The 14,195-nt window shown below is 50.6% G+C and overlaps 6 protein-coding genes across 6 annotated transcripts; 4 read left to right on the top strand and 2 right to left on the bottom strand.

The window, feature by feature from the left end:
• Nucleotides 1-358: 358 nt before the first annotated feature.
• On the top strand, nucleotides 359-1,173 carry Pdw03_7014 (Allantoate permease; the record flags this gene model as incomplete). The annotated part of the gene is made up of 2 exons (XM_066101521.1): nucleotides 359-393; nucleotides 705-1,173. The coding sequence occupies 2 exons, from the start codon at nucleotides 359-361 to the stop codon at nucleotides 1,171-1,173; spliced, it is 504 nt and encodes a 167-aa protein (XP_065956604.1).
• A 3,970-nt stretch (nucleotides 1,174-5,143) lies between these two features.
• Pdw03_7013 (Altered inheritance of mitochondria protein 6-like protein) lies at nucleotides 5,144-6,412 on the top strand (the record flags this gene model as incomplete). Its single annotated transcript, XM_066101520.1, has 6 exons — nucleotides 5,144-5,296; nucleotides 5,393-5,412; nucleotides 5,471-5,502; nucleotides 5,559-5,620; nucleotides 5,682-5,806; nucleotides 5,863-6,412. 6 exons carry the CDS (start codon nucleotides 5,144-5,146, stop codon nucleotides 6,410-6,412), a joined length of 942 nt encoding a protein of 313 aa, XP_065956603.1.
• A 1,087-nt stretch (nucleotides 6,413-7,499) lies between these two features.
• On the top strand, nucleotides 7,500-9,104 carry Pdw03_7012 (DNA damage response protein, putative; the record flags this gene model as incomplete). Its single annotated transcript, XM_014678835.2, has 1 exon — nucleotides 7,500-9,104. One exon carries the CDS (start codon nucleotides 7,500-7,502, stop codon nucleotides 9,102-9,104), a length of 1,605 nt encoding a protein of 534 aa, XP_014534321.2.
• Nucleotides 9,105-9,472: 368 nt separating this feature from the next.
• On the top strand, nucleotides 9,473-11,211 carry Pdw03_7011 (Ceramide glucosyltransferase, putative; the record flags this gene model as incomplete). The annotated part of the gene is made up of 4 exons (XM_066101519.1): nucleotides 9,473-9,609; nucleotides 9,669-10,062; nucleotides 10,125-10,136; nucleotides 10,204-11,211. 4 exons carry the CDS (start codon nucleotides 9,473-9,475, stop codon nucleotides 11,209-11,211), a joined length of 1,551 nt encoding a protein of 516 aa, XP_065956602.1.
• A 259-nt stretch (nucleotides 11,212-11,470) lies between these two features.
• Nucleotides 11,471-12,291, bottom strand: Pdw03_7010 (Ankyrin repeat protein (Yar1), putative; the record flags this gene model as incomplete). The annotated part of the gene is made up of 2 exons (XM_014678837.1): nucleotides 11,471-11,913; nucleotides 12,039-12,291. The coding sequence occupies 2 exons, from the start codon at nucleotides 12,289-12,291 to the stop codon at nucleotides 11,471-11,473; spliced, it is 696 nt and encodes a 231-aa protein (XP_014534323.1).
• An 882-nt stretch (nucleotides 12,292-13,173) lies between these two features.
• Pdw03_7009 (WW/Rsp5/WWP) lies at nucleotides 13,174-14,001 on the bottom strand (the record flags this gene model as incomplete). Its single annotated transcript, XM_014678838.1, has 1 exon — nucleotides 13,174-14,001. One exon carries the CDS (start codon nucleotides 13,999-14,001, stop codon nucleotides 13,174-13,176), a length of 828 nt encoding a protein of 275 aa, XP_014534324.1.
• Between the last annotated feature and the right edge of the window lie 194 nt (nucleotides 14,002-14,195).

The raw sequence follows: 14,195 nt of genomic DNA, 5'->3' as shown, positions 1-14,195 counted from the left end.
ATTTTAGATGCTTATCGGTTTGTTGTCATATTAAAATATTTCTAGACTATCAAGTAGGCTAGGAAGCTTTCTTATTAATTGATTTATTTTTACGAGCCTTATAACTGCCGCGGTAATTTTAAAGAGCTAGGTTTATTATTAAAAGATCCTTTTGTGATATTTTAACTGTGTTACCCCTTAATTAACTAAATCAGTGTCACGGTGTGAACCGTGATGCTTAGTAAGAGGAAGATCACGGCACGTGATCTCCGACCTGTTTATCTGAACTTCAGTTCTAGATCCTGTTGTAGCTCTGGGAGCTACGTCTTGTATAATAGCCTGCCCCTGCCTGTACCTGTCAATGGGAATCTGATCTGTTATGACCTGTTCCTACCAGTCATCTCCTATCATACCGTCTGTCACGGTGTGAACCGTAATGCTTAGTAAAAGGAAGATCACGGCACGTGATCTCCGACCTGTTTATCTGAACTTCAGTTCTAGATCCTGTTGTAGCTCTGGGAGCTACGTCTTGTATATTAGCCTGCCCCTGCCTGTACCTGCCTGTCAATGAGAATCTGATCTGTTACGACCTGTCCCTGCCAGTCATCTCCTATCATACCGTCCTGCCAGCCCGCACCCTGACACTACGTAGCTCCTACCCCTAGGAGTTGACTGTCTGAAAATGTCTGAACCGCCCCGAAAGCCCCCGAACTGAACTCTGGTAGACCCGGTCCTGAGCAGACTGCTACCGCTGAAGAACCGCCTGCTACCACTGAAGAACCGCCTGCTACCGCTGAAGAACCGCCTGCTACCACTGAAGAACCGCCTGCTACCGCTGAAGAACCGCCTGCTACCACTGAAGAACCGCCTGCTACCGCTGAAGAACCGCCTGCTACCACTGAAGAACCGCCTGCTACCACTGAAGAACCGCCTGCTACCGCTGAAGAACCGCCTGCTACCGCTGAAGAACCGCCTGCTACCGCTGAAGAACCGCCTGCTACCACTGAAGAACCGCCTGCTACCTGTAAAGTCCCGTCCGAGGAACCTGCCTGCACGACCAACTGGTCTCGAGAAACGAGACATTGCAGCCGTATCGCTAGCTGCGTGTGCTGCGTATGCAAGAAAGAAATACAGCATGTTCGCAATTACAACCGCGGACATCGAGACTGCACTGAACCCCAAGACCGACACTGAACCTGACCCCGTGTCTGCACTGCCTGAAGAGTTTAGAGACTTCGCCGAAGTGTTCTCACCCAAGGAAGCCGAGCGCTTGCCACCCCACCGATCATACGACCACAAGATGGTCTTACAAGAGGACAAACCCTTACCTTTTGGGCCCCTCTATCCCATGTCCCGAAATGAGCTCGAGGTCCTGAAAGACTGGATCGAAGATAACCTGAGGAAAGGGTTCATTCGGCCCAGCTCCTCGCCCGCTGCCTCGCCTGTTCTGTTCGTGAAGAAACCCGGCGGAGGTCTCCGCTTCTGCGTGGATTACCGTGCACCGAACGCAATCACTGTTAAGGACCGTTACCCGTTGCCGCTGACCAAGGAAACCCTGAATAACCTGAAAGGGATGAAGTTCTTTACGAAGATTGATATCATCTCCGCCTTCAACAATCTGCGAATTGCGAAGGGACAAGAATACCTGACTGCCTTCCGTACGAGATTAGGACTGTTCGAATCTTTGGTGATGCCATTTGGTTTAACTGGAGCCCCCGCATCCTTCCAACGATTTATCAACGACACGTTACGAGAGTACCTGGACTGTTTCTGTACTGCTTACCTGGACGATATCCTGATTTACAGCCGCACGCGTGCGGAACACATAGAACATGTACGAAAAGTCCTCCAGCGCCCCGAGAGGCAGGCCTGTTCGCAAAACTATCGAAATGCGAATTCTGTGTGTCCGAGACGAAGTTCCTTGGTACTATCATCGGTGAAGATGGTATCCGTATGGACCCCGACAAGATCGAAACGATCGTGAACTGGAAAACACCGACCTGTCTGACTGATGTGCAAGCCTTTATTGGTTTCGGCAACTTCTACCGCCGCTTTATCAGAGACTTCTCGAAAGTCATCGCCCCGCTCGTGAGACTCACGAAGAAAGACGTCCGTTTCGAATGGACACCTGTCTGCCAGCTGAGCTTCGAAGCCTTGAAGAAGGCGTTTACATCTGCCCCGGTTCTGAAAGCGTTTGACTGGTCCAAGGAGATAGTCCTGGAAACAGACGCGTCTGATTTTGTCTCTGCCGGTGTACTGTCTCAGTACGATGACGCTGGAATACTGCACCCTATCGCATTTTTCTCGAAAAAACACTCCGCCGCCGAGTGTAACTATGAGAAATACGGTAAAGAACTGCTAGCCATAATCCGCTGCTTCGAAGAGTGGCGTCCCGAACTGGAGGGCACACCCTCGCCCGTGAAGGTCATAACTGACCACCGCAATCTGGAATATTTCACGACAACGAAACTCCTGAACCGCCGCCAAGCCCGATGGTCTGAATTCCTGTCCCGGTTTAACTTCAAGATCACGTACCGTCCCGGAAAACAAGGTGCAAAGCCCGACGCCCTGACCAGGAGGTCAGAGGATATCCCTAAAGAGGGAGATGAGCGCTTAGCGCATCAGAGCCAGACTGTTCTGAAGAAAGAAAACCTACAGATAAACGTCACAACACGACAGAGAAACGGAGTCACTACAACCACTCCACCTGAACTGCCAGACCTGCCAGAAGAACCGCCTGCTACCGCTGAAGTCCCGCCTACTATCACCGTTCCGCCCGACATTGCCGATCCGCCCATCACCGCTGCTCCTGAAACAAGAGTCCGATTCATCGAGAACAACCTGCCCGAACCACCATCTACGATCAAGGATTTACTGCTGGAAGCCTACAACCAAGATAAAGTAGTACAATCTATCCTGGAAGCGTTAGACAAGAACGCTAGCCGTCACCCTGAGATTACACTTGCCGACTGCGAACGAAGAGGCAACTACCTCTACTACCGGAACCGCTTGTACGTCCCTGACAACGATGAACTGAAAGCTGAAATACTGCGCCTGTGTCATGACAAGCCCACCGTGGGACACCCTGGCCGGTCGAAGACCTATGAACTGCTGTCCCGAGAATACTACTGGCCTAGAGTATACCAGTACGTGAGCGACTGGACCAAGAACTGCCATACCTGCCGCCGTATCACCCCCGCCCGAGAAGTCCGTCAAGGGATCCTGAGACAACTGCCCGTACCTGAGAGAGCCTGGCAAGATATCAGCATGGACTTCATCACGCACCTGCCCCTGAGCTACGGTTACGACGCCATCCTAGTCGTGGTAGACCGTCTGACCAAGATGAAGCACTTCATACACTGCAAGGGAACCTGCAACGCTGAAGAAGTCGCCCGCCTGTACACCCGTCATGTCTGGAAACTGCACGGCCTGCCGAATACCGTTGTATCTGACCGAGGACCCCAGTTCGTGGCCCAATTCTGGAAACACCTGACAAAGCGCCTGCGAATCACCAACCTGCTGTCAACCGCTTATCACCCGGAAACTGATGGCCAGACTGAACGCGCGAACGCCGTACTGGAACAATACCTCCGAGCGTATGTGTCCTACTTACAGGACGACTGGTCTGAATGGCTCCCGCTGGCCGAATTCACTGCAAACTCTCATTACTCCGAGAGCACCCGAGTTCTCCGTTCTACGCGAACTATGGGTTCCACCCCCGCATCGGGTTCGAACCATCCCAGCCTGCCAGTCACCCTGCGACCCGAGACGCGGAAAAGTTCGCTACACGAATGCAAGAACTGACTGAGTACGTCCGCGCCGAGATACTGTCCGCACAAGCCCGATACGAAGAACAAACGAACCGTCACCGCGCCCCTGCCCGCCGATACCGTCCTGGACAACTGGTCTGGCTGAACGCCAGGAATATCCGAACCCTCCGCCCGCAGAAGAAACTGGACTGGAAGAACCTAGGCCCCTTTAAGGTCCTAGAAGCTATAAGTGCACACGCTTACAAGCTCGAACTGCCTGCTAGTATGAAGATCCACCCTGTGTTTAACGTCAGCCTGCTACAGCCTGCCGCCACGAACCCGGTAAATGGACAAGTTACTGAACCCGCACCGCCTGTCGAAGTCGAAGGACTGGAAGAATGGGAAGTTGAAGACATCTTAGATTCCCGCTGGGAACGACGAGGCCGAGGAGGCCCGCGTCTGAAGTACACCGTCAAATGGATTGGTTACGACGAACCCACTGAAGAGCCTGCTGAATACCTGGACCACGCCCGCGAGATCGTACGGAACTTCCACCGAAGATACCCGCACAAGCCTCGCCTCGACGGAGCTCGGCTCTAAGGGAGGGGGTACTGTCACGGTGCGAACCGTGATGCTTAGTTAGAGGAAGATCACGGCACGTGATCTCCGACCTGTTTATCTTGAACTTCAGTTCTAGATCCTGTTGTAGCTCTTCGAGCTACGTCTTGTATATTAGCCTGCCCCTGCCTGTGCCTGTACCTGTCAATGAGAATCTGATCTGTTACGACCTGTCCCTGCCAGTCATCTCCCATCATACCGTCCTGCCAGCCCGCACCCTGACAATAACTTGTCGAGTTCCGTTATTGTGCCCTATACTTGAAATAGAAGACCTACAGGAGCTGTCTCTATAACAATAGATTTAGCACCTACGGCGTTTGAGTCATCGGATGACCAAGAAAGGACCCGAGGCGTAGGAATGGTAGTTTGTCTCTTGACTGGGCTATACAATCTCGATGAACCAAGTCTCCGCGGTTAGACGCCATATCTACCATTATTCTGAAACTCCCACATCACCGGCTATTGTTAATGACGGTGGAGCACCCCCGGCTGGTCATGTTATTTGAGAATTTTTTGATGAGAGAAAGCATTTCGAATCGCCAGTCAAGAACATGGCCCTGTGCCAGTTTATAAAAAAGTGAGAACAGGTATAACATAGTGTCTAATGAGAGGCTCTTCAGAACCGCTGTCCCCTAGCCACGAGCCCGACCCCCCTGAGGGAAACACGTGAGTCCGAATTCCGATTTCCATTGGCCAATCTGCCTCTTCGATTCAATTCATTCCCACCTTCTTTCAACTCTCAATCCGTGAACAAGGATCAATTTTTTGGGTAGTTTTGTCTGCAACACTCTCTCTTCATGTTATTCCTCTCTGGTGTTTTTGTGGCTCTCATCGCGGGTCCGGATCCAGCGGTTGGGGCGATCACCTCTAGCCTACAGAGCATCTTAAAAAACACCCACGGCAGCACAGATTATGGGTATCCCACTGATCTGACAAGAGATCTTTTACCTGTCAGTACATCTGTGATGCCATGCATCGACAAACTCCCAGTGTGGCTATTTACCATCTGGACAATATTGCTAACCATCGGGGCCATGGATATTTAGATTCCTGTTCATTCTCACAAGTAAGAACACTTTTCACGGTGCACACTTCTGACTTAACATAAACTGATCATATCAAAGTGACTATTGGCGAGACGAGCCTTTCTATACCGGTATGCCGGAGCACTAGTACCTAAGGTCTGATCGCTGCTAACAATACCATGCACAGGTCTCTCGCATGGCTGCACATCTACTGAAGCTGATGTGTGGTTATACAATGGCACCCTCTATGTGAGCTTGTTAACCCTTGGTCTCTTACCTATTCTTCTGGGTAGCACACTAACCAAACAAGGTCGGCCATGATCAATCCGCCCTGACAGCGTCGCGAACTCTTGAATCCTTGTACATCAATCCGATTCTGGACGTCCTGGAGCGCCAGAATCCTGAGAGTCCATTCACATCATCGCCTAGTAAGAAGTGAGTATCTGGTTAGGGCCCGATCTGGTCTCACTGCTAATGCTTTGTTGAAACAGTGGCGTGTGGGATACTGTTCCCGACCAAACGCTTTACTTCTTCATTGATGTGAAGACGTCCGGGCCCGAAACGTTTAAGGCTGTGATTGCCGCTTTAGAGCCTCTGCGAGAGAAAGGCTATCTTACCACCGTCAGGGATGGCAGGACCGTTACCAATGGGCCCGTCACTATCATTGGTACGGGAGAGACACCCTTCGACATGGTTGCGCCCATCAAAGACCGAGACTACTTTTTCGATGCGCCTCTTGCGGATCTCAATGATCCCAAGTACGCCGATGTCACTGGCGTTATCTCACCCGTTGCTTCAACAAATTTCCAGGAAGCCGTCGGCAAGATAACTGTCGATACGGATCCAATTCTCTCCGACGACCAACTCAAAGCTCTCCGAGAACAAATTTCCACAGCAAATGAGCGTGGGATTGGTGCCAGATATTGGAACACACCACACTTCCCGTTACGTGCACGGAACCTTGTCTGGAGAACCCTTTTGAGAGAAGGGGTCATTCTTCTCAATGTCGATGATCTAGATGCTGTGGCTTCTTACTTTTGAGCATCACCAGACCTCCAAAATGAGAACAAGGCCATACAGTCAGGCACTCAATTAAATTATGCCCCTCGCCTAGTTTTAAAGTGAATAAGTGATGATTAAGCTGGTTTGATTCTTTCGAAGATTCTGCTTAATTCAAAGATAGACAGCATCGGCTTCTCCGTCAATGTGATATCCATATGTGCCTTTTACCCTTCCCAAGACTTCCAACATAAAACCCTCCATCAACTCCTGTCAAATGGATACCATGCCATGTCTTATTCACTTCGCAGGCATAAGCGACACTTGTGGGGTGAATTCTTGACATCTGTATGTTTAATCTGACGGCCAGTGCAACGTTCATCTTCTTTTTCCATGTGTCGTGAACATTTGATGAACTCGCCGCCTGTCGAGTGACCACAGGCGTAACGAATCTGCAACTGGATACAGACTTCCTGCTTGTTGATTTCGGGGACTGAGGTGCGCAATCAGTGACTTATCTGAGTATAGCGAGGTAATATAAACGCAGGCTTACCTATGAGGTCTCCGGGGGTTCTGTGAGACATCTTGATTGGGACTCTTGAAGTGACCAGGCTGCGATCCTCCTACACTTGAAGCTGTGGTTTTCATGGTTTGATGGACTATTAACCGACCCAACATCAATCTGACTTGTCTTGCTTACCTTCGTTTGTAATTTTTGGTTGAAAAATGGCTCACGCGTGAGGAAACATTGGTCAAAGCGGAAGATCTGGTGGGACAACAACAATCAGACACTTTCAAACATCACATATAAGCTCATCTTAGTATCGAGCAAGTATGCTTGTAGGCACAAAGCTTATGGTTTCTAAACAATAAGCCTTCTTCATCTTTGTTCTTTCGAGCTGTCTACATAAGTACCTGGTCTCAATTCCATTACTGGAACCTCCACTTCTTCACTACCGACATAGTTGAATGATCCAGCCAGATACCTTTGAACGTCTACATGTCAACCTTCCTAAAGCGGTAGACAATTTGTGTTCCTGGCACGTGATTTTCAAGGGCACGAAAGCGAGCTCCGCGATCTCCAGCTCCTCTCTTCACCTTTTCCACGATTCTCATTGGACGAATGAGAATGGCGGCAGATCTGGCAGATCTCTTGGCCAAGGTGCTCCCCACCGGGGTTGAGCTCACCGTTCGCCATGTCTCTTCAACACCCACTACGTGCGAAGCTCTGTTTGCAGCTGCGCCGGGCCAGTTCTCCGAACCGACATTCTGCGAAAATCATTTCCTCTCGGTGTCAATTGACCCAAAATATGATGGTGAAACAATTATCTTTGGAATGGAGGTGATGGTCTACAACACGGCCCACTTAACCACCATCTTCATCTCCAAAGCCGATTCAACTGGTTTCCTACATCTCCTAAAGTTGTCAAACAAGGTTTCTGTCCTGAGACTGGTCTCCAACACATTTCTTTCGTTTCTAGCTCGAGCCCGTCAACGGCCCGGTGTACGTTTGGTCGTGTCGCTGTTCGCCCGCGCCCAGAATCAGTACCTGTTCCCGGGCAGCATTGAGAACGTTGAAAAACACGTTCTCGACGATCGAGGCCTAATCAAGTGGTGGTGCCGTGTTCTGGATCCGATTTTACGCGAGCACGAGCCAGAGTCTGCTCTTCAGGAGACGAAATCGCTGGATCAAACGGTCGAAGCTGCCAAGGCCTCTGCCACCGCATACTTGATCGTTCCAAGCTGTGACCGCTTTGAAACACGCAATTTCTTCCCGCCTACGACCAAAACCGATTCGCAAGATCATCCACGATGGCTCAACAGCTACCCACTCAAGCAGTTGTACCACAATCCCTCAGCTCCTCCCCGCTGCCTGGTGCCGCGTTTCCCCGATGATCCCAAAACTCGTTTCCTCATCGACCTAGACGGTGAACTTCCCCCGGAGAACGAAAGTCAGCCTATCGCCCCTAACGCCGGACGCTGGCGCAGCGTACGGTCCTTGGATCAATTCTGGGAGATGATGTCCTTCCGCCAAGAATGCTCTGCTGGTCGGTTAGTTGGCTTTATGTGGTTAGTCATTAATCCACCAGGTCTGATGAACTCTACATCAATGGAAAGCCAAACACGCCGTTCTTCTGACAACGGCCTGGTTCCCAATGGAATAGAGATTTCTGGGACCATTGCAAACGATGAGAAAGTGAAGAATGGCTCTAACAAGTCCGAAGAAACAACCACCTTGACGAAGGCAACAACAAATTTTACTACCGCCGATGCCTCCCCTAAACTTGCCCGGGATGATGCATCTACCACCATCAACCCCTTCGACTGGCCAGAGGCCGGACGCGGACAAGTCGTTCTCAGTGAAGCAGACTATAAAAAGATGATGGATTCTGTTCTAGACCATTTCTATGACGAAAAAGAAGTCGTCGCTAGTACAAAACTATACGTTGACCAAGTTTCTTCCCTCGCGGACGAGCTTACATGGGGCAAGAAGGTTGTCGGCAGCAATACCACGAGCAGCACTTCCTCTCAGCCTGCCAATGCCAATACCAACAATGTCCTAGATCTTGGATTGATCCGCAAGCGGAAGAAGTCATTGGGTGGGGGCAACACGCCCATTGTGAATGAAACACAAGTATCAAGTGAATCGGGAGTCATGCAACCAGCTCCAAATGAGCCAGCTGGTGTCAATGTGCTCAATGCGAGCTTGGTCCGGAAGAAGAAAAAGACATGATTAATGGGAATTTGCAATTACTTTCGGTATCTTGGGACAGGTTTTGGAGTTTGGGGATTTTTTTTAAAAAAAAAACTGACATTTGAGAGTAAACGGTCCATCCATAATTAGGGCAATTGAGCATAAAGTACCTTTATGTCCGGTGCTTCCGAGCAGGCAGCTACTTGATACATCCAATTTTTTTAATAGTGTTTATAGTGTGGGAGAGAGATGCCCTCTGGTTGGTCCACGGGTCCAAAATGCGCAGTAGACTGTTAGGGCGGAGACAGCCAACTGCCGGAATGAAAACCACCTCTATGCCTCTTCTTCTTCTTCTTCTCCAGAATGTCTTTCTCATCTGCTTTTATGGTGCTTTTACTCCGTATCCCATGCTAGAGCTTACATTTTCGTTCCTCCTTCGCAGATCTGACGATGGCGCGCTGTACGCGTCTATCGCTATCGGTTGGATTGCCCTGATCTGGTATGCATTCATACTGGGAGTTTGCGGTCTAGGATCTTTTCAGATGTATGATTCGACCTGCGATTTAAAACAATGCATCACTAACGGAATTCCTTTCTGCTTAGATCGAAACACTTCCTCAGCCAGCCGTATCGGTCACGACTAACGAACGCCTCCGAGGTGCCACACGTCACCGCCATCCGGCCGGTCAAGGGCCTCGAACCACACCTATATGACTGCCTCGCTGCCACCTTTCGACAGGACTACCCGAGTCACAAGCTCAGCATTTGTCTTTGTGTATCGACACGCGACGACCCTGCCTATCCTGCCCTCTGCAAACTAATCACCGACTTCCCGCATGTCGACGCGCGGATTTACCTCGAAGACGAAGATCCGCTCTTGCAGCAGAATGGTATCAATACGTACACGCTCGGACCGAATCCCAAGATCCGGAATATGAGCCGTGCATACCGTGAAGCGAAAGGAGATATCGTCTGGATCATTGACTCCAATGTCTGGGTCGGGAAGGGCGTCTGTGCACGGATGGTGGACAGGCTGTGCGGGACCGGACCCTCATCAAGCAAGAAGTACAAGTTCGTGCACCACCTACCCGTAGCTGTCGATTTGACCGGAGAGAGAACCCTGATTGAAGAGCGACAGGCGCTCGTTGACGCCAACCCGGAATCAACGAATGTCGATACAGCGGCCGCAGCTATGCCTTCCGTTCGTCCGGAGGATGGGCCTGCAGCCATGATCGCGACTGGAGGGGGTCGCTTGGAAGAGCTGTTCCTCTCCTCCTCGCACGCGAAAATGTACACCGCGATCAACACAGTTCTCGTTGCGCCGTGCATAGTGGGAAAATCCAACATGTTCCGCCGCTCCCACCTCGACTATCTCACCAGTCTGTGCGCCTCGGATCCCCAAGCTCGACATCCAGGCATCGATTTCTTCTCCGTGAATATCTGCGAAGACCATTTGATCGGAGATCTCCTGTGGAAGAAGCAGGTGCGGGAAGAGAAAGAGTTCCGCGAGCGTTGGGGCAAGCACGCCATGGTCTTTGGTGACATGGCTATCCAGCCTGTTGCCAATATGAGCGTGTCGGCATATATTGCCCGTCGGGTCCGATGGCTGCGAGTGCGTAAATTCACCGTTCTGCTCGCTACGCTTGTCGAACCAGGCACCGAGTCATTCTTATGCACGACCTATGGTGCCTGGGGCATCACTTCTGCCTTGGCGCCGTGTCTTGAGCGGAGTGGCGTACAATTTGCTGCCCATCTCGGAACGTGGGGTGCATTTTTTATCCTGTTCGCACTTGGCATGGCTTTCTGGATCCTGGTTGATTGGAAACTGTATATTAAACTGCATTCCGCAAAATGTATCGAGTTGGATGATGATACCCCTGCTTTTGCTCGGCCCCAACGCTACCGATCTTCCCAAACTACTCGTCGCCCGTTCATGCAATGGTTTGGCGCCTGGCTCGGCCGCGAACTGCTGGCTCTGCCGATCTGGATCATGGCGGTGTATGGCGGCGTGACAGTCGTCTGGCGAGACCGACGCTTCAAGGTCGGCTTCGATGCGAAAGTTCGGGAGATTGATCCCCCTACTCCCCCGCCTTTGGAGACTTCGTCCTCTACTGGAGCAGTGGTGGGCAAGGTCCGCAGTGATTGAATTGATGTGTTGATGAGAGGATATGAACAATATGTAAACCAGAGTAGCATCCCAGAAGCCCTGTAGCATCTTTCTACGTGCTTTAGTGCTTTAATGATAAAGAAGTACCAAACTGCATTAATATAGACACTAACAAACAACATGTGCAAGAACGGAAAGTACCCGTATCTCCAATTCTATGCGTGAAATCTTCAGCTTTTCTTCAATCATTTCAGATGTGCCCGAAAAAGCAATGTCATCCCGACCTCCTTGATCGAAATCAAGCAGATCCACTAGCCTCGCCCTCTGTAGCCCCCTTCTCCAAACTCGCACCAACATCTGAAGCCAGGAGCCACTCGACAACCTGTCTGCCCGCAGACATCTCACCAGCACCCTCAGACTTCTCCTCGCCCTCGTTCTCACCAATGGTCATCTCAATCTCCTGAGTCTGAGCATCATCACCCTCCGCACCCTCAACGTCCTCGTCGCCCTCCACCGCAGCCCACGCTGTCCGCTCGGCAAGGAACACAGCGTCATGGCCAGCATCGTTCTTAACATCAAGATCTGCGCCAGCTTCGACAAGCGCCTTAACGCACTCGAGGTGCGCGTTAAGCGCAGCCCAGTGGAGAGGTGTGTTGCCGGAGTTGTTGCGGTGGTTCACGAACGCGGCACGCTGGGCTGCGTCTGCGGATGACAGCTTGTGGAGGAGAGCCTTGAGGATATCTGAGCGATGTTAGTACCATATACAATAGACCGGCAGAGAGTAAAGATAAATAAGATTTGACGTGACAAAAAAATGTGAAAGAAAAAACCAATGATTTCAAGTACAAATCAGTCAATTGACATACCAGAGTTTCCATTCGCAGCAGGGAAGTGCAGAACACAAGATCCAGAGCCACCTTCGCTCTCGTCTGTCCTATCGATGGCAGATGCCACGATCTGGGACTCGTTGCAGCTGTGTTGGCTGGCGAGGTTGGCGATGTCTTCATTAAGGGCCTCGAGGTCGCCTGCTCGGGCGTCATAGATCAAGTCGTCAACTGCCTCTGCAGAAAGTGCAATTGGCACTGTAGGCTTCGCCTGTGATGTTGTGGAGGCGGACATGATGTGTGATGAACCAGGTTGTATGATTTTTCTTCTTTTTTTTCCCTTGGTGGGGTTGTTTATGCTATCCCACGTTATTTAAGTAGCTGGAGTGGGGTGTCAGTGATAAGTATCTGTTCACGGTTGGAAGATGAAAAGGCAAGCGATAGAAAAAAAACAAAGGGTAAGATGTGAGCAAAATCACAAAGAACTTTGGACAAACTAGGATATTTTGCATAGTACGAGGCCCCCCCATGATATATTTGATCGTCGATAAGGATTTTATTGTCAAGGACAAGTTCCAGACACAAAAAGCAAATTAGTGGGAAAAGTGTTTTTTTTTCCCACAAAATTGGAGTCAACCAACGGGGAGTATATTCAATCTTACCTTTGGTTTTTTCAGTTCTTTCTTTTCTACCGCGGAGTATCCTGGCAACAAATGAAGCGATCGCCGCAAAAAAAAAAGAATGTGATATCGCAGGTCATGTGACCGATAGTGGGCTATCAGCCACCGGCAAATAGAAGTACAACATAGTCGAGAACGTGGATGCCGACAAGTATACGCGCATGCTGCGAGATTATATTACTGGGAGAGTACCATGCCGAGACAACGCTTGTGTTGATATATGATACATTGTACAAATACCTCTGCTTAGTCGAGGATAGAGACGACAGGAAGTCTGTCTACCTCTATGCACATGCAAGGCAAACGAGAGAAAAACAAATTAAACAAGCTCAAACGCCGAGTCCCACGTCCAGTGGGATGGTATCAAAAAGCTCCAAAATGGCAGTGCGACCGATGGCAACAAGAGAATACACCAAACAACCCTCCTTCCTCCTTCCTCCTTCCCTCCCTGAACTCACAAAACTCAAAAAACTCAAACAAAAGCTAGGCACACAGCCCTAATCCCTTAGCCATGCCCGCCTCTTCTCCTCTTTCTTTTCACGACGCTTCTCCTTGAACTTTTTCAACTCTTGCTTCGTCAATTTCTTAGCACTGCGCTCCGCGCGCAAGCTCCGACCGTCATGACTATTTGCCGCAGCGTCAACGTCGAAGAAGGCATTCATCTGTCGTCGAGACTTGTTCTCATCATTGTGATTTTCTGGATTAATTGCCTCGGCTTGCCACCGTCCAGTGAAGCGGTTGAATGTGCCAGTGGCTGCATAGGCTGCGGCGGGATCGAAGCTGACTGCGGTCGTGGGTTGTGCTGGCTCTTCGTGATATTGCGCATACGATGCGGTGGGGTCATAGTTCCCGTGGATCGCGGGATTGTAGCCCCCAAGTACAGGTTCCTTTTTTGGAGCTGCGCTTGGGTGGCTATCTTCTGTGCCGGGTGCCGCTGGGACCTCTGGGACGCGGGGGTTTTCCCACTGTGAAACTCCAGTGAAGCGGTTATAAAAGTAATATGCCCCTGCAGTGGCATCCCATGCAGGTTCCCACCCATCGTCCTCGGGCTTTGCGGGCGGAGCCTCGGCGGGAAGTGGTGGCGGAGCTTCATCGGGGAGTGGTGGTGCAGATTTCAGTTCATCTTGTTCAGGTTCATCAGGTTGCGACCTGGGTGCGAGGGTTTCTGTTTCTTCGATTTGAGTTTCTTCATTCTTTTCCGCCTGGTCTTTCTGGCTGTCGCTGTCATGCTTGGCTTCCGTCTCAAGGCTTGACGGAGTAGAGCTGGGCGAGCAAGAGGTGCGCTCCTGCAGGAAAGATGCCGGTACTTCTGGTGAGGCAGACATGCTGGGTTAAAAAAAAAAAAGGTATGGTTCTTGCAGGCAGGTAACCAATTGACAGAATTGAAAGAGACAGGATGCGATCTACCAGCTAATCTAGAGGTCCGTGCGGGGAATTTTGACGCCACCGCCTGCCCAAATGGCTCAGTCCAGACCCTAACCTTAAATTGGATTAGCGCAGTTGTGCTCAAACTGTACAA

Source organism: Penicillium digitatum, chromosome 2, assembly GCF_016767815.1.
Source record: "Penicillium digitatum chromosome 2, complete sequence".
NCBI classification, from domain to species: Eukaryota; Fungi; Ascomycota; class Eurotiomycetes; order Eurotiales; family Aspergillaceae; genus Penicillium; species Penicillium digitatum.
This window is presented reverse-complemented; position numbering and strand designations above follow the sequence as displayed.